The 25,637-nt window shown below is 35.8% G+C and overlaps 1 protein-coding gene and 1 long non-coding RNA gene across 4 annotated transcripts; one reads left to right on the forward strand and one right to left on the reverse strand.

Moving 5' to 3' along the window:
* Window positions 1–7,302: 7,302 nt before the first annotated feature.
* On the forward strand, window positions 7,303–10,123 carry LOC147838004 (uncharacterized). The gene is made up of 6 exons (XR_015525479.1): window positions 7,303–7,355; window positions 7,676–7,781; window positions 8,752–8,878; window positions 9,055–9,140; window positions 9,441–9,483; window positions 9,581–10,123. It is a non-coding gene; the product is annotated as an uncharacterized LOC147838004 (long non-coding RNA).
* Window positions 10,124–22,019: 11,896 nt separating this feature from the next.
* cbln2b (cerebellin 2b precursor) lies at window positions 22,020–25,278 on the reverse strand. Of its 3 annotated transcripts, none has more exons than XM_087308744.1 (4): window positions 25,217–25,278; window positions 24,262–24,832; window positions 23,043–23,162; window positions 22,020–22,906 (listed from the first exon to the last, which is right to left on the reverse strand). In XM_087308744.1, the coding sequence occupies exons 2-4, from the start codon at window positions 24,547–24,549 to the stop codon at window positions 22,709–22,711; spliced, it is 606 nt and encodes a 201-aa protein (XP_087164870.1). In that variant the 5' UTR covers window positions 24,550–24,832; window positions 25,217–25,278; the 3' UTR covers window positions 22,020–22,708.
* Between the last annotated feature and the right edge of the window lie 359 nt (window positions 25,279–25,637).

The raw sequence follows: 25,637 nt of genomic DNA on the forward strand, positions 1-25,637 counted from the left end.
AGCACCACTGAGTCCACCACCTGGTCGATGTTCTGGCCATCCGGGATCAGCCATCTGCGGCAGGCGTCGCGGAGCTGCTGGGCGAACACAAAGGGCTGGCGTTGTTCTTCCGGGTTGCGGCCGGCCCGTTGGAGAATGGCTCGCTTCAGGTGAGCATAGTCCAGGAGATTCTGGGCCGGTAGCTGCTGCGCCGCGATCTGGGCTTCGCCTGACAGCAGCGGGATGACTCTCACCGGCCACTCGGCCCGTGGCCAGCCACACGCCTCCGCCATTTTCTCAAAGAGGTCCAGAAATACCTCCGGGTCGTCCTGAGGCCCCATTTTCTGAAGGGAGATGGGAGGGTGGGCGGCAGATGTCGACGCGGGCCGGATCCCCTGGTCCAGCAGTCTCCGGACGAGCTCGCGGTCCTCGCGCTGGGCCTCCACCAAAGCACGGAACCGCTGGTCCTGGTCCGCCCGGATCTCCACCAGCGCCTCATGTTGTTCGCGATGGAGGACCGCGAGCGCCTGGATCACTTCCGCGAATGGAGTAGCTGACGGAGTGGTCATCTTGGCAGCGAAGTCTCCTCTTCTTCCCGGGTTTCGGCACCACTGTAATAATGTTCGTTTCGTGGGAAGAAGAAGGCAGGGTCGGCGATATCAGGTAAGCACAATTTTTATTTATAATGGTCTGTGTATGTGTGTGCGTGTCGAGACTGAAGTTCGACAGGCTCTCCTCTCTCCCAGCTTCTCCTTCTCCTCCCCTTATGAAGGTGTCTCTCCGGCCCAATCACTAGAAAACACAGGTGTTAATAATTATTTATGATTAGACCACTGACCAGCCGCCGGTGTCTCCGCCTGCTCTCCCCCCTTTCTGGGTGTTCGATCACGCCTTCCCCACCACAGTCTGATATTTAGACCAGAACAAAGTCGGTCTATTGTCTGGCGCAAGGTGCGCCTGGCTTAGACACTACAAACAAGATGCAGAGCAATACGCAAATATCTTTACATATGAAAAATATATAATATCTTAAGGATATATATATATATATATATATATATATATATATATATATATATATATATATATATATATATATATATCCTTATTATATATATATATATATAATATATATATATATATATAATAAGGATATATACAGGATATATTGCTTTTGTATAATTTTATTATTATTAGCAGTGTTATTTATTATATCCATATTTATATTTGTTTTATTAAAAACAAGCTTAGATTTGTCCACCTGTCAAATTTTAAACCATATGGGGCATGGCAGGTGTATTTGGAAATAACTCAGTATTTTGACCACACTTGGTTATTATTGTTCATTTCTTCATTTGCTAGAAATAAGAACTGAATTTAGACATTTTTTTGAAACAAATCTTTGCGCTTAACAAACGAAATTAATTATTTATAGGCTAACTGATGTGCGTAAAGGTTTCCCTATAGAGAGCAAAAGCGAAAGTGAACTTACTTTATGTCAAAATGCGCTTATGGCGCGACGCAGCTGGCTCTTAAAGGGAATGGGAGATGAGGCTCTAATTGGTTTATTCTCAAAACACACCTTTAAACTCATTAAGAAAATAAACTCAACCCTTTTAACCCATGCGCCATGGCGCAAAGCGAATTTTCCCATCCTTAAATTAGCAAAAATGCATTCTGACACGCCCTGAAAGCGTTTGCACCCTGCGTTTTGCGCTCTGCGCATAGACCGTCAAAATAGAGCCTAATGTGTGTTTATAAACACCCAAATAACACACGTGCAAACATACAAAACAAAAATTCAAAAACATATTTGTCACGAATCAGGTTATTGCAAAGCTACTAAAAATAAAAAATAATGCTATTAATAGGGGTAATAAATCTGTTAGATTACGAACATATTTTATATAAAATAATATAAAATAATAGTCTATATAAGTAGACTATACTAAAATATACAAGAAATGTTTTTTTTCTTTTTTTTAAACCATTTGATTTAATTAAGTAATTACGTCCACAATTATAAATGGACAGATAGAACCCTTAAAGGGCGTTCAAGTTGAAAAGCAACAAGAACTATAAAAACTGTATACTCAAACAACTAAACTTCTCTCTTCTAATGCAAATGTTAATGTAGCCTATACCCTTCTTGTTTATATATATATATATATATATATATATATATATATATATATATATATATATATATATATATATATATATATATATATATATATATCCTCTGGACAGTGCTTTTCTGTTTAATAACTACTGCGGCTGGCATCCAGCATTTTGGTGCATTAGCCTGTTTATTGGAGGAAGGAAAACCCACTTAAGTGCATTTCTGCCCCCTACCACCTATTGGACATAAGTGTGTATTGTAACCCATGACGAATAGTGACACCAATAATAAAACAAACATAAAAAATAATATTAAACAAACATATTTTATTCTAAATAATTAATACCTTATATTTATTAAACCCATAGCCTTCTAATAATTTAATTGCACATTAAACCTTTAATTTTGCAGCATTCCTGCAAATTCAACAGATGTTATTTCTCTATTAAATCGCATTATTTCTGTTTACTAAACTTTGCAATAACCAGATTCATGACAAAATAATGATCTTGTTCATTTATGCTTAAGGCACTTTTACATTGAAATTAATCTACTTCCTTTTAAAGTGAAATAACTTCCTTTTACACTGAGAATTCATGCATATGAACATATGAAATCACTTGCATATATGTACACAACTAACTATATTTGTTTGTGAATTTTATTTTGTATGTTTGCACGAGTGTTATTTGGAGTAATATGTGAGAGTTTATGGGTGTATATGCAATGATCGAGTTTATATGTGTATGCAAGTGTGTATAGGTGTGTTTGCAACCCGGGCTCATTGTGGAAACGTAGCCCCACGGACGTTTCTGCGGACCGCGATTTACGTCCCGGGAGGTACGTATTCGAGCGTTTTTTGTTTTCGCTGATCCGCAAGAGGCCGTTGTGCACGCTTTTTCGCGTCTCGGGCGCCTCTCGGGAGCGCGCGCCTTTCGTGCCTGCGACGTTCTCGCGCGAAAAGCTGCCTTTTCTTCCTCCTTCTCCTCCCCCTTCCCTAAACCCAAGCGACGGTTCGCAAAAGCCGTCCAGAAAAAAAAAAAAAAGCAAAAGCCCTCGTCTTCGATTTCGACCGCGTTTTCGGATCCCGCCGCGTTCTCGCCCTTATTTTTCAGATTCCGTTTTTCGTCTTACCTGATTCCCGGAACCTGCTGTTCCCCGGACTCGATCCTGGTCGTCGTACACCGCGGCTGGCTCCTCCTCCTCCGCCGACGCAACGCTGTGAGCTAAGCGGACAAACTGATTGCATCGGGAAAGCCCTCCACTCGGAAGCGAGCCGTCGGCCGGCGAGCGCGAAGAGAAGGGGCGGAGTGGCGCCACACTATATATATATGAGATAAAAGCAAATAAATAAAGGCAACGGCAAACAATAGACGGAATATTTTCCTGAAATTTATATTTTAGAAATGACTTCTATTTTTTGCAGCTGAACAGAAAACTTTGAATGCCATTTTAAATGACATTTATTGCCATACTACTGAAAGCAGCAATAGTTCACCTCAGATCTTGAAAATAAAACAAACCATTTGAAATTGAACTTTAGAACTGTGAAATTATGTAAACCAACACATATCAGTGATTTAGCATGTACATTTAATAATATTAAAGAGGTTTAGTATGTATTAATTAGATAATAAACCTTGCCATTTTGTGAATGATGCATATTCTGTGCTTCTGAATGGCTGTATTTAAATTTCTGTCATGTTTCATCTTGTGCAAACTGCCAAATTGCTTATCACTTTAAATCTTGTCACATGTGTTGTTAGGACACAGGGTTACACTGTAATTTGCTCAATTAATGTTTACGTTTGTAATATTTTTATTATTTACTAAGTAATAGCCTCATGTGGAACTCTAAATCTGCATCTCATTTCGAAAGCTGCTACTGTCCACCGGAGGTCGCATTTCGGCCACAAATGCATACTTTAAAAGCCTTTCTGACTAAATAAATGAAATACACTGTTTTCCAACAAAGCAACCCAGGATGCTGTAATATAATTTGCTAAAGTGGCATTGGGCGAGTTAAAAGGACCAAAACAAAGACATCGTTTTGCCGCATAACTCACATTTTCAAAGCAGAATAACTGCTTTAGCAGGTTTATTTTTTTTAGATAAACAAGAATGTTTCCTAAATATCTGCAAACATATCAGGATATGTTATGCTTTAGAAGAGGCAAAAACTTACATACAGCACCTTTAACATTTTTACAACCTAACTTTTGCTACAGATAACATGGTTAAACTATGGTTAGTGCAGTAGCAAAATGCAAATTTGTGGATACCACTGATTAATTACAATAATACTATTTTGCTTGTTTGTTTGTTTTATTAGTAGTAAAATTGTGGTTCTTTTTGATAAGGAAAGTCTTGTGTTGATGTATGAAGTGGTGTTTCATTAGTGTTCTCTGAGGCCCTGAAGAGCAGTCAGACTCAGTATAGGCTTACTATTATTACATCGCCTCCGGCTACACCTGGTCCATGCTTATTCACATTCAACCGCTGATTTGTTAGGACATAAATCCAGCAGTGTTCCAGAATAATGTGAATATATGCAAATTTTTCATGACAACAAAATAGACTTGATTACTCAAATGAGAGTTATTGCCTTGTCCTTCAAAATGACATGCGATGTATGTGCTGAAAGCATGGGTGAATCGCCTGTGTATGATGCTGAATTGATTGCGGTTGAACTTTAATTCTCCCCTGAAGATTTTTATTTTGTTCTTTTGCCTTTAAACATGCCTGAAGCCCTCCTTACGGCTCTTCACTTCGCTGCAGGCGAGAATGACTTCAGTGGCTCGGGGCCTGATTTAATATTTCCACTCTACCTTTTATCTTTAGGTCTATGATGTGATGCACAAGTCCTTATTTATCAAGAGTGACCACTGTGATCCCACACCGGCCATACAGTCAGTTAATGGTTGCCTGTCCCTTTCAAAATGACTCTCAAGGCGCAGAACCAAAAGAAGCATCACACGTCTTTAATTGGGTCTTATGTGAAGGTGATGGTTTGTTGCCGTCGGAGGTATCTGAGGTTGATCTGTTTAGCATTAATATATTCTCAGCGCACATGAAAACTCAGCACATCACTGAGCTAATTAGGGAGGACAGCATCTTGCATGTCTTATGTTTCTAATCAGATTTCGTAATCTTAATTTCATCTCATATTAAAATTACTGTAAGGAAACTCTTAAAGATGTAGTTTTATCTGATCTAATCTTTTGGATGCTTAAAGTTTACAGTCTAAAAATGTACACACAGTTGTTCTTTTAGGTTGTTTTATACTGTGTAATAAATACACACCCTCTGGCCACTTTATTAGGTACACCTGTTCAAGCGCTTGTTAACGCAAGTTTCTAATCAGCCAATCACATGGCAGCAACTAAATGCATTTAGGCATGAAGACATGGTGAAGACGATCTCCTGAAGTTCAAACCAAGCATCAGAATGGGGAAGAAGGTGATTTAAGTGACTTTGAACGTGGCATGGTTGTTGGTGCCGGATAAGCTGGTCTGAGTGTTTCAGAAACTGCTGATCTACTGGAATTTTCATGCACAACAATTTCTAGGGTTCACAGATAATGGTCTAAAAAAAAAAAGATATTATATTCAGTGAGGAGCAGTTTCGTGGCCGCAAATGCCTCGTTTATGCCAGAGGTCACAGGAGAATGACCATATTGGTTTAAGCTGATAGAAAGGCAATGGTAACTCAAATAACCATCTGTTACAACCAAGATATGCAGAAGAGCATCTCTGAATGCACAACATGTCCAACCTTGAGGCAGATGGGCTACAGCACCAGAAGACCACACCTGGTGCCACTCCTGTCAGCTAAGAACAGGAAACTGAAGCTCATACTGGCTCACCAAAATTGGACAATATAAGGTTAAAAAAACTTTGCCTTGTGTGATAAGTCTCAATTTCTGCTGCAACATTCAATTGGTAGGGTCAGAATTTGTTGTCAACAACATGAAAGCATGGATCCATCCATCCAAAGCACAAATCATTCCAGACTGGTTTCTTAAACATGAAAATACGTTCACGGTACTCAAATGGCCTCCACATTCACCAGATCTCAATCCAACAGAGAACCTTTGAGATGTGGTGCAATGGGAGATTCGCATCGTGGATGTGCAGCCGACAAATCTGCAGCAACTGCGTGATGCTATCATGTCAATGTGGACCAAAATCTCTGAGGAATATTCCCAGTACCTTGTTGAATCTATGCCATGAAGGATTAAGGCAGTCAGTGCAAGTCAAAGCAAAAGTGGGTCTAAACCGGTGCTAGTAAGGTGTACCTAGTATTTTTGAAATTTCTGAATCTTAACTAATGATGGTATTTTACAAGAACAAGTGCACTATAATGTAACAGTGCAATAGAAGCCAGATAAATATCAGATATCAGATAAACATGCCAAAAATATAATAAAATGTCACCAGATTTTACGAATATGCTAGAGATGTTCACATATGTTAAATTTCTAGAAACATATTAGATATAATCAACTGACAAATGACTAAAATATGCTAGCCACATGTTAAGATAGGTCATGATAAGATTGTGCTAAACATGCAAGTTGTTGCCTCCTTGAACAACGAATAGGACTGCCTTTTGACTTTCTGTAGATTTATTTGCCCCAGTCTTTTTTTTCTCTGTGACCATTCGGGACTGAACAACAACAACGATTCATTTACAAAAATTACATACTCATTACATACTGAATCCCTTATCTGACTCTTCTTTTCTTATGAATACATAATGTCTCTTTTCTCACAGCACCCTCAACGGTTCACGCATGCATCCCTATACGATATCCTCTCCAAGTTATTCAGATTTATATATAAACCAAAAATAAAATAAAGGCATTAAAAAAACATGTATAATGCTTTTGAGGCCATTACACTAGCAACTTTGCTATGTATACCATAAACATATGTGGGGCTGCACAGTGACGCAGCGGGTACTGATGTCACCTCACAGCAAGTAGGTTGCTAGTTTGAGCCCGGGTGCACAGCAAATTCATCAGAGTTAAATTCTCGGTGTTGAAGCATTTCAGAGTAAAGTGTTGACGTTTAAGAGTTAGATTTTGATAAATGAATATAATAAGAGTTAAAATTGATTTTATTCAGTGCGAAATCAAGGAGTTAAGTTTTCAACACTTGGTGGTGTTATTTCCAACATCCGGGAATTCATGCAGCCCCACTGAAGAATTTTCCAGACGCCATTTTCCATCTGAGGTTTAGAACAGCAACTGGTGAGTCAAACTACCTAAATGTTGGTATTTTACTGACTTTCTTTAAGGAAATACAGTTGTAAAAATATTGTTAAGTTAATAACTTTAGAATGGAGTAACAATTTTAATCTTCTGCGGTTCATTCATGGTCGTTTGTGTATTTAGCTTAACTGCATTACTATTGACTTCTTTTCAAGAATGTTTTTATAAATGCTCACGCATACATAGTGCATAAAAACATCAAATGTACATGTTCAACACATTTCTGTCACGCTTAATGCCATTTTGTGCGTTGTTACCCATCTGAAAAATAAAATCGACACTTCTCCTTTAATTCGAAGCAAACTAGCGAGGGATTCCCCGGAGCGCCTAGCCTACTCTGCCCGGATGCTAACGGCAACACAGGACGGTTTCCATGAGCTCTGGAGAGTTTCTAAAACATATCTGGTGAGTAAATGAACATGCTTACTTGTAAAAGGCTTCCTGACTGAAACATATGATTGTTTGTTATTCGTGTACGTTAATTTGGTTATTTTAAACACCGCGGCCCTTTTAAACTGGTTGATTCGTGGCCGTCCATATAACGTTACCGTTAGTCCATAGACTCGTGTGATAACGTAACAGTTACGCTTGAATTATATTAAGTGTTGACAACCATTAAAGTCGGAATGTTAACATTAATGTCTTTAAATGACCGCGTTTGCACTTTATCAGACATTTGACGTTACAGAAGACTCCCGGAAGTTGCGGGACTAACGTTAACGTTATCCCGCAAATGCACAGAGACTCCCAGATGCCCAAGTAGATGCCCGCAAATGAATAATAATCTCCTGGAAATCGCGCGTCTCCCGCCCGGTCATTAAACACTTTGCACACCCCTCTGCACCGCATCCCTTCCAGCTCTTCAGGTACGTCGCGCGCAAGTCACCCCCACCGCTCTTCAGGTACGTCGCGCGCAACTCATCCCACCACTCTTCAGGTACTCATCTCTCCCGCTACCTCCCGCAAATCAACTCTGTATCCCCCGAAAATGACTTTTCCCAACTCGGGATGTCTGACGTTAGTAAGTTAGGCTATTTCTGTAGTCAGGAACATCTTATTCAAGCTTTTTCTCCCACATGATATTGTGCTTAAAACTATAGGCTAAACTTAGCATGTACTGTACACAACATTTCCGTTTTAAGACTATTTAGTGCGTTGTAAACAGCCACCTGTCTGTAAAATTAATCAACTGATTCATATTTGAGCAGCCTAATGATGATACAGGTTTGATTTGTAGATTTATTATCAATAATCAACATCTGAATCAAAAGATATCTGAAAAAGTGTGAGGTATACTCTGTGATGTTTATCTCTCTTTTTTATCTGAAGGTTATGCATATGTGTTTGATACTAATGTGTTGTTGTTTTTTAACAGCCACAGTTCTCTATACAATAACACAAGACCCTGTGACGGTGGCTGATTAGAGACGGATGGTGTATTTCCAGAGTTGGTGAAATGACCAAGCACACCTTCTTGGTCATATGTGGTGATAATAATGAAGGTATGTTTGATAAAGTTCTTTATTTGTTTCACAATAAGCTGAGAGGGTATTAGAGCATTGGAGAATAACAAATGACATGAAGGTGATAAGTTTTGTATTGTGGGTGAACTGTTACTTAAATAATGTTTTGCTCTTTGCTTTGCACTTTTCCTCTTCTGCTTATCCTAATATTTTAGATTATATTTGGACCTGAAACATCTGCTAGACTCCAGGAAAGGTGGCGTCAATACTGGACCTGAAAGGGCCTAACAAGTTGAATCTGGTAAAGAAACACGCACACACACACACACACATGCACGCACACGCTTACAGAAAACTGTAAGTTTATGAATATATTTTACACTGTGGCCAATATTTTGGGGAAGTCAGCATCACTAAATGATATAAAAGATTTTAAGCTCCTCTAAATTTTGCTCCAAGTGTTGTGTTAAATTCAGGATTCTGGACAGACAGCTGCCTGTTTTTCCAGTTCTAGTCATAGTGGTTAACCTAATTGTTTTTGTAGATCCAACAGTGATGTATGTGTTTTTACTACTTTTCCATATCCTGTCACCTCAACCAGCTGGGAGAGTCAAGTTGTGCATCATCATGAAGATTTTCAAAAGGTGAGTTTAGATTTCTTGAATGTTTTATTTACTTTAAATGTTCTTTTAAATATATCATAGAATTTGATTGCAATTTGTTTTCAAACATTTTTCTTAGTCATGCTGGAGTCTTGAAGAGTTCTTAGATGAGCATCACCCTATATCCGTGCATCAGGAACCACCAGACGAGCGATCAGCAGCTACTACATCGTCATGGATAAAAAGGTCATCCTGTGGCTAGGAAGCACTTCATTCACAGGACATGCTTGATGAGATTTCCTAGCTCCAGTTTGTTTTCACACAAGTTTACAGCATTTATACCTTCATTTAAACTGCTGTGTTTGATATGGAGGACCAAGGAAACACCAGAAGTGAAAGATTTGCACGCCAAGTTGTTTAAAATGTAATTTCAGAAGAAAACTATGAGTTCAGAAGAAAACTATGAGTGACGATATATTGAACTTTCAAATTGCTCTGATGAAACATCAAGTTTGGACCAAAGGACTGAAACAGCCTTTTTGAGCACTGGTCATACATATTTTGTTGATACTGTCTGTACTAATAAAACATTTAAAGCATATTTGACATTGTTGCATTTTAAAAATTGAATGAATTGTTGAAGTTGTGAATGTTTTCAAATAAAATGTTTTTTATTTTGTAATTTACAGTCTATTTGACCTTTTTACCATATTTACACTCAAGAGAGTTGAATAAAATAACAATATATTACACCAGGTGGTGTTAAATATAGTTACATATTTTAACTCTGCCCAGAGTTAAAATTAACCCTTACTTCGGTGTCAATGTGCCAACCCTTTTGAAAGTGTTGATTTAACTCTGTTTTGAGTGGACCCCATGAGACACTTTCAAAGGGTTGAAATTAACACCCATAGAGTTGTTTTGGGTCCCCATATTTTGCTGTGTGGGTTTGCGTGGGTTTCCTCCAGGTGCTTCGGTTTCCCCCACAGTTCAAAGACATGCACTATAGGTGAACTGGGTAAGCTAAATTGTCCATAGTGTATGTGTGTATGTCCTCCAGGTTGGGGGTTGAGATTGAGCTAATGACCAACCTCATAAAAATGTATGGTATGTTATGTAATGTATGCTATGTTATGCTATGTTATGTTGTGAAACACCAGTATTGTGCAGCTAAATTTCAACTCAAATTTCAATATAAATGGCCCTGGGAGTATGTAAGTAAATGTATGCAGTATGCAAATGGGAGTGTCGGTTTGGGCACGCAACGATTTTCACATAGGCAAAACAAACACAGACGCAGAGAAGAAAGACAGTGACTGTGTGTTCATGGACATCAGTAATCAAATAATTTTCCAAATTATTAAATGGTGGACTTTAACTGCAGTTTGGCTCTTTCACTCAGGAATTTAATTCATGACAAACGAGATATTTGATTCGAGGAATTGCTGGAAGCGTGTATCTTTCATGCAATGTTTGTTACCGTATGGCGCATGAGAGAAAAAAAAACCTCCACATTTCTATGTAACTTCGATGCATTTGGTAGGTAGCGTCAGAAAGCCGTGTGTGTTATCCTGTCACAAAATGCGGCAAAAATCCTCCACGATGGTAAGTTTGGTTGTGGTGCTTACATGTTTACAAATCATCTGACTAAGGTCCATATGAACACTGAAAGAGAACTGCTGACGATAAGAACTAACTTTGCTTCCGAATAAAAAAAACAAAGACCACTGGTCGCTCACTTACCAAATCTGTAGAGACAGGACAATCAACACTAACTGGATCCGCATCTTTATTAAAAGGAGACGAGCTGCAAATCTGGATTTCACCATTTCCAGATGAGAAAAGCTCTCGGGTAAAAGATGTTCCTTAGACACGTAAGTCTATGGCGTGTTGCTTGCACTGTAATCCACACATGAGTCCAGCTGCGCTCTCATAGAGGGAAAATGAAAACAAAACCTTTCCTGCAGCAAATTATAAACGCAACACTGACGACCCGTATCTCCAAACAATTCATGTTCTCCCGCCTGGCAACACAACGTGGCAACTCTGCCGTCTAAACACTGTAACTGGTAAAAACAGTCTTGGAAGCTATCATGCATATTAATGAAGCTGCACCGCATATAGTAGAACGCGCTGATTGATTTGAACCAAGTCTTATTTATGAATCAATGCAACACACTCAGAGACGTAATACGGAACTCCCAGGTACAGACGTCCAGTCTACACGCTGGAATACACGCTAAGATCTCATGGTCGTGACGCAGCTTCAAAATTCGTTTCAAACCAGAAGTAAGAATTTGTTTGAAATTACACAAAAACAACCAATTTTCACTTTTTACTGAAATATATGTGTCCTAATAGTGTTTTTAGCAGTGTGGGACACATATACTGTACGACTGTCAACAGCTCAAAAAATGTGTTTTTGGTGTCGTGACCCTTTAAAGATTTCTAGCAATGTGTAAAACAAAAAAAAACAAAAAAGGAAGAAATATATGTAAAAATATATCAGCAAAAAAAAAACTAAACATGTAAAATGTTAGCATTAGATTCATAAGTTAAGCTATCAGATATGCATTTATGCTGTTGATACAACACTGACTGTGGTGTGAAATGAGTACCAGATGAGATGCCTGATGCTGAGTCTTATTATTGGTAATAGCAAATATCAGGAAGTATCAGACCAGTGATGTAAAATATGAATGTAATTGAATCAAATGTTTCAGAGATTTGGGCATAAAGCGTAAAATTTGAAATATAATGTAGGTTAACATCTAACAAATGAAAGTGATTTGTTTATCCTAATGAATATTGTTCTAAGAGGAATACAGCGCAATGTTTGCACTTATGCCATTTATATTTACCCAGTTCATTTGAGATTAGAAAAACTGCTGACTTCACAGTCTATTTGGGTTTGCGAGTATAATCCTTTGTAAATCCGCATACCAGACAGGGAATTCCCTGCGTCTCCAGCAATTTTTATACAAATATTATATTCAGAATTTATATTTCAGGGGGAAAAAATCCAGACATAAACACATTAAAATTTGTGGTTTTGTGGTTCACATAGTGGCAGAATTGTAGTCTGCAAAGCCTAGATTGCTAATGATCATGACTCTAACAATCTGTTAGAAATTAATTAACCTTTCTATGATCTAGGCTTTTAATCTGACTTCAAGTTTGAAATCTAACTTCAAGATTTTAAAGCTACCCAAAACTTTAAGTTTGATTGTCTTAAACGAGCAGGAAAGTTTATGCGTGTGTTTTATGTATTTTTTATTAATTTATTTACACAAACTGCTTTGTGCAGATCATATGGATGCAGAATCTCCAAACAGGCATTCCCCAACTCTTCAATTTGTTTTGGACTTTTTGTTTGCTAAGCAGCTGCTGCGTGACGCTCTGCCTTTTTCATATTATTGTTATTCTTTTTAGTTTCTCTCGGTTTGTCCTCCCAGTCATCTTCTTCATTTTTAATTATGGAATTTTCTCTCAATATGCCATACAGCATTGTTAGTGCACATTCAAGACAGAGCAAGCCTAAATATCACACTCAAGCAAAGACTGAGTTACAATGAGCATGCATATGAATATAAATGTTCAAGCCAGAGGATGAAACATCTTTACCAATGTGTCGTTTCCCTGGAGCAAAGGTTTAATCTATATGAAAAGTATGGCAGCGGTGTTAATATCCTTGTATCCCTTATGCAAAGACAAGAGACAAATTAAGTGGGCTGTGAAAATTAAGGGCAGCCATTTAACAAGGAAACCTGCATTAAACACATATAAATCTGTTCGGAATGACTATAAAATGCAAGAGTTCAATGTATTTATCTTAGTAAGGTTGTAATTGGTCTGGATAAGGTGATGTAGGGGGTTGTTTAACAGATGCCATTAAACAGGGATGTTTTTAGCACATGCTTCATTAATTAGATGATTTATTATATTAATTCTTTATTATTTTGCAGTACAAATCTAGTCATCGCATTTAGGTTTCCAATGTGTTTTAAGGAAACAAATCTCTGCATAAACATCTAAGACAAAGTGAATATTTAGTAGTTTATTCATTAGTTTATTTGATATTTCTAGTCTTTCAAAGTTTTTATTTTTTTTATTAAACTTTAATTTTACTTTCTAAGTAAGATTAATAAATTAATAGGGCACACTCTATTTTGATGATCCATTTGCTGAATTTAAGTTACATTGCATCTACATGCCAACTAATTCTTATTAGATTATAAGTAGACTGTTAGGTTGGGGTTAGAGTTAGTGTAAGTTGACATGTACTTGCAAAGTTTCTTATAGTCAGTTAAATGTCTGTTTAGCAGCATTGTCAACAGATATTAAACAGACAGTTTACTAATACTCAAATGGACCGTCAAAATAAAGTGTTACCAATAATTATTAAAACTCTAATTCAAAAAAATGCTAAATTGAATGGATTAAGATAGTGTAATTGCTTTGTAATTATTTGTGAAATTTATTGTTAAATAAAATCTTCTTGTTTGTACAGTATGCAATTTTTTTTAATGATATGGTTTTAAATTAGCACAATTTTCAGTAATATAATATGTATATTTATAATATAAATGATTGAATGTCAAAAATATTCCAACTCCTCTTGCTCATTTTGTAATTGGTCTAAATCAGGAGCGGCCAAACTTTTTCATGAAGGGCCAAAAACCAGATATCATTGATAGCTTTGGGCTATCGATTTTACATTAAAGTCACAAAGGCTCATTCTGATTATGTACCCTTATATTTATTTCTGGAGAGAGCAAAATACATCCCAGGAGCTACGTTTTATTTATTTATTTATTTATTTATTTATTTATTCCCGCAAATATGCCAAAGGCAGCTATGTACGATTTTCAAGATCTCAAATATCTCTCATGAGTGTCATTCACGCCTGCTGTTCTCACGTAAATCCATCAGAGAACGCTGTTGACTAACTCACTGACTGACTGACCAACTGACCGATTTGGTCCTAAATAGGGCAATGTTTTCAGTATGAGCCTATGTTAGTAATTTCCTATTTTGTTCATAATATTTAAAAAAATACAAAACATTACTTTGAATCGTATTACTAAATGCAGTATAACTTTTTAAAATTATAAAATCACATTTATAACTCATTGGAGTTCAGTGCTGAATACACTAGTCAAGCTAAAGCTGTTTTTGTCTTGATTTGCTCACTAGAGTTCTTTGTCCATTGGGTGACAGTTTGTACATTTTAAACTAAATCTGATAAATTGACACTATTTAAATTGAAATGTTTAATTTCAGTAGACCTTTTTAGCTTAACAATAAAACAAACAAATAAACTATTTCATTAAATTAGAAATGACAGTCTCTAAACCATCCCCATCATTCTCCCTCTCTTCTCAGATGGGATGGCGGTCCAAATCAAATGTCACTAAGGGCCTAAACCTATTTTGGGCATCTCTGATCTAAATAAACGGCTTGGGAGTATAACAGTTAGGAATATTTACTTTATTATCCCAAAAATTCAATTTGAAATATATTCTTATTTAAAATGAGCTGAATCAACTCAATTCCTGAGTTATTTTTTTTATTTTTTTGAATAACTAGTTGTTTTATGTCAAATCCATTTAACTGTAAATGTAAAAACAAGTATATTGAGTACCACACAGGTTTGAACACATGCTTCATTAATTCCACAATTATTTCTTATATTTAATGCATTGTTATTCATCCTTAAAAGACTAGACATGACATTTAAGTTTCGTCTGTGTTTCAAATAGAAAAAAAAATTCATCTATGAAACTACAGAGTCAAGGTGGGCATTTCCTCAAGATGAAGGCCGCTTATCAAAGCTGTGCACAATGTTGTTCACATTTTGATTGTCGAGACCAATCTCAGCGGGAGAATATTGGTTTGAGCCATTTCCTGAGCTAGATTACCTTTCTCTGGACTCTTGAGATGCAGTTATGAGCCTCTAAATTGAGAGTCTGCTAATGGTTAATCACAACTAGAGGAAGGTGCAGAGGAAGGTAAAGTTGTTTTGGTGTGAAACTGGAAGTGTTTTTTTTTTTTTACTATTCTAAAAATAAATTGAAGTATTATCATATAAGAATTGTATTTTAGGTTTTGTAATTAATAGAGCAATAGTATTCCTGGTTTTTGCACTGAATACATGTAAAGCTGGTAATATTATAATCCACGTGGGGGTAAATTACTTTGAAAAAATTATAATTTCTCATTACTAATTGCATCATTGATATTGTATTTAAATAACTTTCAAATTACTTTTTTTCTGAAAATAAACTTAATTACTTAATAAGTAATTTGATTACTTGACACAATACCACTTAAAGTCTGTATAAATCTCAAAGCTTAAGAAAACAAATTAAACACTTTTAATTATCTGAAAAAAAAAATCCAACCTTTTGTTTAAGAAAAATCAAGTTATTATACAGATATATTGGCATTCAGAATAATGGTCAATTGGTAATGTTACGTAGTTAGTCTATATACTATCGTTAACTAGATATGAATAATCTTGTAAAACATTTATTAAGCATATTAATCACTACTTTATTTCATTAATCACTTATGCATTATTAAAGATTAAGATTGAGATTATATATAATTTACAATCAGTCTGCTTTTCTGAATTGATATCTACAGAACAGTTAAATACAGTATAATGTATACACATTATTTTAGGCAAGCAAAATTAAGCGTAATTTTATTATAGTATCTAGATACTTTGTAGACTAATTACACCCAACACTAAATATAATATTGAAAAAATTGTGATATAAAAATAATTAATGGTATAAATAACAAGTAAGGTTGAATTGTGGTTTTCTGTCATAAACCAATACTGCTTTAAAGTTTATGATATTAATATTTTAAAAAGATATAGCATACCAACAACATGCCAAAAAAAGAAAGAATGGAAACAGAAACCATAATACAGGCCTGTAGGCAGGGCTTTAAGAACAAATGGAATCATCTGTTGGTTGTCGCTTCAGTGTGAATTCTGTAAATGCCAACAAATATTTTTCACGAGTCCAGCTGTGTAAGTAAACATACAATCTGACATAGGAAAAGTCATCGTTCACTACTGTATTGTTGGAGAAAACATTTTTCAAGTAATTTTTTATTGTAAATCTTGGTCTTATTCTTGACACAAAAAATGCTCAATAAAAAGGTGTGAAGCACCAAAAGCAGCCCATATTAAAATTGATTAGAATACTGAAATATTCAAAAGTGTGCTTATGATGACTATCTGACAAGCTAATTCAGAATAGTGCCTAAAATGTCACTAAAATGCAGCATTTAAATTTTATAATTCAAAAGAAAATGAGGCGCATAATTGCAAAAAGGTCCACTTTTAGAAAAATAAAGAACCACCCCTTTCACCAGGCAGGCTACGGGTCTGTAATAGAATTTGTAATGGCTTTGATGCTCACAATGGGAATTATATTGGCTTTAATGGAATCTGTATCCATTTCAACATACTGGTTTTGATGGTTTGTGTTTTAATTACATTTGTCAAGGTTTCTTACTTCTTTTTCTTCTTCTTTTTCTGCGGTGATGTTAGCAATATGCTAAACATGCTAGCATTGAGCTAAAAGGCTATTTGCCAAAACATACAAGCAACATGCTAAAGTATTAGCAACTTGCTAACTTGCTAAAATATACAAGCACTATGTTAGGACATGCTAGGAATGTGCTAAAACCAATGCAATCTGACGGCAATTTGTAACTTTTTGATTTAGTAGCTAATTCGTATGAATTTGTACAATCTAATTCATACACTTTAATACGATTTGCTCATCACCCAATGACCCCTGGGGTTGGGGTTGCGTGATATCAGGCTGATGTAAACAGCTGAACAGAAATGTGTGAAATATTTTAGTAACTTGAAACATGTTGGTAAATAACCCTGTTGAAAAAATTATTTTAAACCATGGCTGTTTGTTTAAATTGGTTTAAGCTGGTTCTTGCTGGTTAAGTGCTGGTCCTGGTCCTGACTATCTTTGTCTGTATTATTTATCTTCTACTTTACTACTTTTTAAAAAGCTAATAAAACACAAACCAAAAAGAAATGCAAAAATACCGGTATCTCTGTGCTACTAAAGAGCTCAGAAGCTCAGTGCTACTAAAATAACTCTGTCTTTACCCGACATCAGCTCTACACCCTAAAACCCACAGTTGATATCCTTTATAACTAGTTTGCAGTTCCAGAAACCTAAATGACTGAAGTGTGTGTGTCTTGCTGAGATATAACCTGAAGGTGGATGATCCTGCTGCGTCTCCTGCATGAAACCTGAGCTCTAAAATCAGCCCACACTGGAAGTTAATGAGCATTGTCTTTCTGCTGAAAAACTCACTTCTGGCTCTGTAAATTGAAAACCACATAAATTCAGAAAGTATTTTAAGGTGCTGCTTTTTTCTCTCTCTCTCATAATTAAAAATACACAGTGTTTGGCCATCTGTGCGCACATAAAAATGTCTGTGAGTACACTAATTTACTGCGCCAGGCGTTTTATGATCTAACTTCTTTAATGGGCCGTGTGTATGTCTATGTCAAACAACAGGCTGCTCATCCCACAATCAATTCTTAGAGAAGAGGGTGGTCTCCAGAGCCCTCATTTTTCTTTACATTTGAAACCGATAACGTAATGAGAGCTGCCAACAATATCCACTGCTGACATTATGTGCTACCAATAGCGGCATAGGGATATGAACTATGAGGTCATCGGCTGTCTTTCATGATAGAGGCATTTAGGAACTTATATTGTGCTCATAAATAACACAGCGATAAGTACAATATGGTTTTTGTTTATGAATAAATGAGTAGTGCTGGTGGAAATTTTTAGATATAAATTAAATAGCTTTTGTTTAGGTATTATTTTAGGTATAATTTATTTGGTATTTGATAATACTTGTCAAAAATAATGCGTCATCATGTATCTTGACATGATTTTATATGTATTATATGTATTATATACTTATCTATATATTTCTTATGTTTGCATTATTACTTAGTTCTATAGATCTGTATTTAAACCAATATATGATATTGTGTATACATATGCATTGTGTGTATTAGAGTTTGTTTACATATTGTTATTTTGTCAATAAAATGTTTCATATGATATGTCAGCCTATATAAGTACACCCCCTTATAAATCTATCTTTTAAATTCATATTTTAAAAAGGAAACTATACAATATTGTATTTGTGCATATACATTAGGTTAGTCAGTACTGTAGCCAAATCTGGAGCTAATCTAACAAAAATAACTTATGATAACGGTTCAAAAACTAGTAAACCAAAATTTATATGTTATAGAAAAATATTAAATGGGGTTTTATGATTGCTTGTGGCTGGTTCTGCATTAGCCAATTCACGATTCACCAACCAGACGATTCCTAAGCCACTATAAATACCCTAAGTTCCATACCAAAGAAATCTTTTTAAGAATCCTCCCTTTCACCCCTACATTTACTCTTTTCTTTGATGGGTGGCATGGCAGCCCAGTGTTTAGCACTGTCGCCTTACAGCAGAGAATGTCACTCGTTCTAGTCCTTACCAAGCCAGCCGCCGTTTCTGAGCGGAGTTTACTTGTTCTCCCCGTGCTCACGTGGGTCCCCCCCCAGGTTCCCCCCAAAAATATTTATTTTCAAAATGGGGCGTACTCAATTATACTGAACATTATGTGTGTGTGTGTGTGTGTGTGTGTGTGTGTGTGTGTGTGTGTGTGTGTGTGTGTGTGTGTGTGTGTGTATATATATATATATATGTATATATATATATATATATATATATATATATATATATATATATATATATATATATATATATATATATATATATGTATATATATATATACAGTTGAAGTCAGAATTATAAGCCCTTGTTTACTTTTTCCCAAATTTTTGTTTAACCGAGAGCAGATTTTTTTTCTAATTTTTTCAACACATTTCTAAACATAATAGTTTTAATAACTCATTTCTAATAACTTTAACTTTAACTTTTAACTTTAACTTCTAATAAATTTTTTTATTATCTTTTCCATGATGACAGTGAATAATATTTGACTAGATATTTTTCAAGTCACTTCTACACAGCTTAAAGTGACATTTAAAGGCTTAACTAGGTTAGGTTAACTAGGCAGGTTAGGGTAATTAAGTTATTTTATAATGATGGTTTGTTCTGTAGACTATCGAAAAAAAATATATATAGCTTAAGGGGGGTAATAATTTTGTCCTTAAAAGGTTTTTTATTTTGTTTCATTTTTTTTCTAGCGGAAATAAAACAAATAGGACTTTTTCCAGGAGAAAAAATATTATCAGACAAACTGTGAAAATTTCCTTGCTCTGTTGAACATAATTTGGGAAATATTTTAAAAAAGAAAAATTAATTTCTAGAAATTACAGTACTAATTGTCCACCCTCAAGTTCTAAAAATATCACATTGAACTGGAAAACATGACAAAAAAAAGATAATTAATATACCAATTAAATGATTAAAATAAATTAATTAATTTATTAAGTTTTGTTCCAAATGCCTTTAAGTTCTTTTTTAACTAATTAAAAGGCATTTGCATATAAAACCCTTAGAATGCCTCCTAATTTTTCCTACATCTCAAATTTAGAAATTAACCGAGCTTCACCTGCTTCTCTGTTTCTATCCGCTAATGCTTGACAAAGGTAAACATTCATTTTTAAACAAATTATGATGTAATTGTGTTTTGTTCACCAATACTCTCTCTCTCTTTCTCTCTCGCCCGGGTTTACACCTAAGAGCTTTTGAAAGACACACAGTCAGCCTTCATCTTCTTCACTGCACTTATGCCTTATGACAGGCCTTATTACAATACTGACACCTCAAATTAGCCTTCATGACACAGTCCAGTACACATGTGCACAAACAGTTCAGCACTGCTCTCACAATTAAGTGGCTCGCTTTAAAGCACTCCAGCTGTGAATGTGCGAAAGGAGCTATGATCTAACTAATTCTACAGATATTTTGCCTCTTTCGTATGAAGATAACTTTATTTGCATGCAGAAATTTGAACTTACATTTGCTCACCAGCTTCCATTATAAATAAACTGAATGTCTGATAAACTTCAATGCAGCGAAAGTTTTAACAAATTAAGAAAAAGAAGTAGCAGTTTTAAAATTTGAGACATAAAATTATATTTTAAGGAGGAATCATGCTTTTTTTTCATATTTAATTAAAATGTAACCTTTTTTTTCTCTCTTTCTTAAGACGGCCAGAAATATGTACTGCTTATCTAAGCCCAGATGTATAAGCAGTTTAAATAATAGGTGTTCATAAATGGCTATTAGTACACGGTAAAAAAAAAAAAAAAAAAAAAAAAACTTGGGGTTGCCTTAAATTTTAAAGCTGAATCAAATTAACCTTATGAGTCCATTCAGCTTACATTATGTTTAACAGACTTAAACAGCATGTGTATTTAAAAATTAAGTTAAAACATGATTAACTTCAGTTTAGTTATGCATTAAGTTAAATAAGTTACAATAAACTAAATACATATGTTGTCAAGACTAAATGATCATAAATATTTTTACATTGTAGTTCTGGGTCGATCTTTATGCTTGCAGCTCTGTCTTTCTCTTGTGCAAATGCACATTTTTACTATGTGGTATGTGTGCGTGTGTGTTCATGAATCTGCAGATTGTACTACATAAGACAACAAGAAAAAATGCCAGTTTGTAATGAAATAAAATTGAAAAATGTGAAGATCGAATGTGTGTGTGGAACAATTTAAAAAGTTTCTTTAGATTTATGGTTTATAGTTATATGTTTAAGTTAAACTGCGAATGACATTTCTTATTTATTATAGTGTTTATTTCTTCTATTATTTTTATTTTTTTTGCATGAATAAAAAGGTATGTTTATATTACTTTTCAGATAACACAATGCCAATATTGTAACTTCAGAAGACTAAAGAAAAATCATTGAACAGTTGAATAAGACAGATTTTCCATCACGTCAATTAAAAACATTTGTTATTCTGACCATTTGTCATTTTCTAAGGGGATAGGATACATTTTAACATTAAAACTATGCTGCACTTAATAAATTCAGCAAATTCAGAGAATGAAAGGTGTCTAGTGTGTGTGTGTGTGTGTGTGTGTGTGTGTGTGTGTGTGTGTGTGTGTGTGTGTGTGTGTGTGTGTGTGTGTTTTTGTGTGTGAATATCAAGGCCAATTTAGCATTACGATCACCTTGATTCAGTCCATTCATACAAGTCTGTATAATTATCAAAATAAGTAATTATGAGTCTTTGCAAAAACGGTTCTGGGATTTATGCCGAGCAGAAAACGATTCAAGGTTGCAAAAAACATTATTAATATATTTAGAGCAGCATACATGGTTGTTTATTATCCAGTCTGGAGACATCTGAGAAGATTTCTGAAGTCCGTGTGTTTCTTCAGCACCATGGACAGCGCCTTGTGGCAGTTTGCACCCCAGTCGAGCATAGTTTTGCGCATGCGCGATTCGTTAACGCAAGTTTTATCATTCCTTACAAAATAGTCCACGTTAATAGTCATTGAAAAGATTGAGTAAATATGTGTACAATACAATATTTTATTAGGCGGGACATTATATAGGGACTTTTCTTTTTCCACAACTTACATCTGTGAGCATTGTCACTGAACACTAAATCAATCAAAGCTACGTATTATCCGGAATGTAGAACACACCATAATGTAAATATGTATTTTATAAATTAGATGTCTAGCAAAAAAAAAAAAAAGTTTTTAAGACGTCTCCATTTGCTGATATATGATCTTTTTTCTTATTAATAATCACTGTATAGCAGGTGGCCTACATTTGGCTTATTTTCAGTATGTTCAGCATCCAAACGACACATCATTGACAGCACAAAAACAGGAATCTTCCATTTCATTCGTGCAAAAATGCTTTGGGGCCATAAAGCACTTCCGCAGCTCCACACCACACACCTCACTGGACGGAAGCCGAATCATTAAGGCTATACAAACACAAAATAAAGCACTGATAAATACACCTAGTTCGGGATTTGAAGTTCGTCTTCGTCATAAATATCTTCTCATTTATATAGTGGTCCAGGTAATTGTCAGTTGCGGATTGTTTCCTGTTGATAAAATCCAAGAACAATCGCGACAGCCAAAAAAGGCGGGAACTCCCTGGGGGCGCGTCCATATGCAGTTTTGTGTTATTTCAGTCTTGTTCAAAGAACTTGGTCTTTTGAAAACATCGCGTTTTGCGATTCAGTTATAAAGGAAAGACTAAAAATCCAGAGAACGTGGAGTATTTCCATCCGCCCATTAGATTCCCTCTTTCCAACTTGAGATAGACTCGATCCTCGCGCTCCACCATCAGTAGAACTCCGTTACTCGCTGCCTCCCGCGTGACATCCTGATCCCCAGCAAAAGCAGAAATGACCGGGTATTCGTTCTGCATCAGGTTCACCTGGATAACAGGACACACAGCGCACTTTAGTCCTTTGAAAGCAGAAAGCAGAGCAACAGCTTTCCTAGAGCGTTCATGAATAGCGCGCAGTGTGAGAAGTGTCATTTTTGCAAAAAGAATAATCTGCTCTGCTCACCTGTATGGTTTGTCTGTTGTAGACCTTGACCACATGAAAGCTGAAACTGTATATTCCTCTCCGTGGCGCGGTAAACAGACTCGCCTTTAGGTCGAAATGATTGCCAATGTTTACTAAGACCTGAAACAAAAGCAATATGACGCGTTACAAATCCACCAACAAATGGAAATGAGCGAATCTGCATATTAAATTCACTTTTAGGAATACTGTAGCTCTGCGTTTTTACAGACACATGCGGATCTGCGAGCGGAATTGTGGCAAGCTGTTTATACATTACGTTTTTACAACCAAAAATGTTTTTTTTTTCCTAACAAAAAACTCAAATGGGTTTTTCACAGTAAATATAGGCCCACTATAGAGTAGGCCCACCTATTTTGCCTGTATAAAATAACCTTGAAATGCCTATTTTAAACACAAATTTCAAATATACCTGTTTGTATAAATGTTCCAAGAATGGAACCATAAACACCAATAACTGTTATAAATAGTACCATTATTATTATTATTATTATTATTATTATTATTATTATTATTATTAATAATATTATAAATATTATTATTAGACTCTATGCAAATCGATTAGAACGTATTTCAAATAATGCTGGTTAAAAAAAAAAAAACAACTTTAATCGTGTGCGGTATTTAGCTATTTATTTATATATGTAAATTGAAATACCAAATATAATTTTGAGCTGTACTACAAAGCCAGATATGAAACTTGATATGATATAGATATTTATCATATTGCTTTCAAATTACTTTTTTATTATCTAAGTTTAATTGTTTACATGATAAAATGGCTTGCCATAAGCGCATTCCAAAACTGTCAACACATCAGGTCAGTTTTAATTACTACAGGTCAATGACCACAGATGAGTCTTTATTATAATAAACATGCTTCGTGTGTTGTTAACATACACACTGGAGTGAAATGTAACAATTTGACATACAGCCGGAAAGGTTTGTCCAATTATTAAATTATGTTGTTTTTTTTTTTTTATCAAATAGTCTATTAAGCATTTCACACATTTCATCTGACCAACACACCGCCTGTATTTAATAATATAACTTACTTTTAACCTATTTACACTTAAAATAAGATTTAATTGGTTAAAGTATCATCCATTAAGGCACTTCGTGAAGTTTTTGGCTGAAAATCCAAGAGTATATCCCTACAAGCAGTTCCTGAGATTACAAAGTCACCGACGGGAAACCTGACCTGGTCAAAATAAATGGTCATGGATGTGTTGCTCATCTCCGAAGGTTCATGGTTTGTCCCTCTGACAGCCGAAAAAGCCACTTTGGCGCTGCCGGAACGCACAGATATCCCGAGCGAAGAGGTGACTCCTCCGTCAGAAGAGGGGTTGGAGTCGCACACCACCAGACACTTTCCCTCCAGAACGATGGGCTCGGTGTCATTCTGGCCCAGACAGAGCCCTATGCCACATCCCAGGAGAAAGGCGAGAGCCAGCATGGCAAAGGGTCCGGGACAGGCTGCTGGCACCATGATCGGAACAAGAATCCTGTGCAAACTGATCTTTACCACCAGCCCCTTGGAGGTTTGATGTGGCTCTATCACCTGGTCCAAACTAACCTCTCTCTCTCTCTCTCTCTCTCTCTCTCTCTCTCTCTCTCTCTCTCTCTCTCTCTCTCTCTCTCTCTCTCTCTCTCTCTCTCTCTCTCTCTCTCTCTCTCTCTCTCTCTCTCTCTCTGTAACTCGCCGTCACACACTCCGTTTCTTCTCGTCTTTGCGCATCAGTTGGAGGTGTTCAAAGTATTTGAAACGTCTCCTGAATAAAAAAAATGCAAGAAAAAAGAAACACAAAAAACAAGAAATAAGAAAGTACTAGGGTATACACATAGTAATATCTCAATAGATAAGTAATGATATAAAATAAAAACAATTAAATCTCTATATTTTAGTTTGGCGACATACAATTACGCAAATACACGCATCATCTAATATCCACCAAAACAAAACAAACTACGTCAAAAACTATGCTTTTACAGTTATACATGTTTTTCCCTATAGTAAATATCAGCAACCACATACCTTCCCGATCAAATAATGACGAACAAATTAATAAAAGAATAGCAGCAGTTGCGTCTGCACGGAATATGGTATTACTGTGTTTTCTTTTCCCCCTTATACTTCACGTTGCCCGGTATGTTACCTGTTAAATCCATAGTTGGTGTGGTCGGTGTGGCTGCTCCTTCAGCTGTCTTGAGAAGGAGTGAAGCGCGCGCCCAATAAGAGTGCAGAAAAGCAATTGCTCCTTCAGCCTTTTTAGAGGGCGATTCACGCCCATCCCTTCTTTTCAAGTACAGTAATATTTCTTGAACGGACGTTTCTGAACCTAAAAATTAGACATTGGAAAAAATCGTGGATTTGAGAGTTTATTTGCACAACCTTTCATAATGCAAATTCCATTGTTTTGCAGCATTCTTAATTTACTGAACATAGTAAAATAAAGTGTAGTAAATATATTGTTTGCACACACGTCAGCAGATAAGTAGACGAGCTATAAATATGAACCTGTTATTATAGAATGAAATGAAATGCACGTTTGGAATTGCATTATCCAATTGGAAAAC

Source organism: Danio rerio, chromosome 24 (genome assembly GCF_052040795.2).
Source record: "Danio rerio strain M-AB ecotype USA chromosome 24, GRCz13ab, whole genome shotgun sequence".
NCBI lineage: Eukaryota > Metazoa > Chordata > Actinopteri > Cypriniformes > Danionidae > Danio > Danio rerio.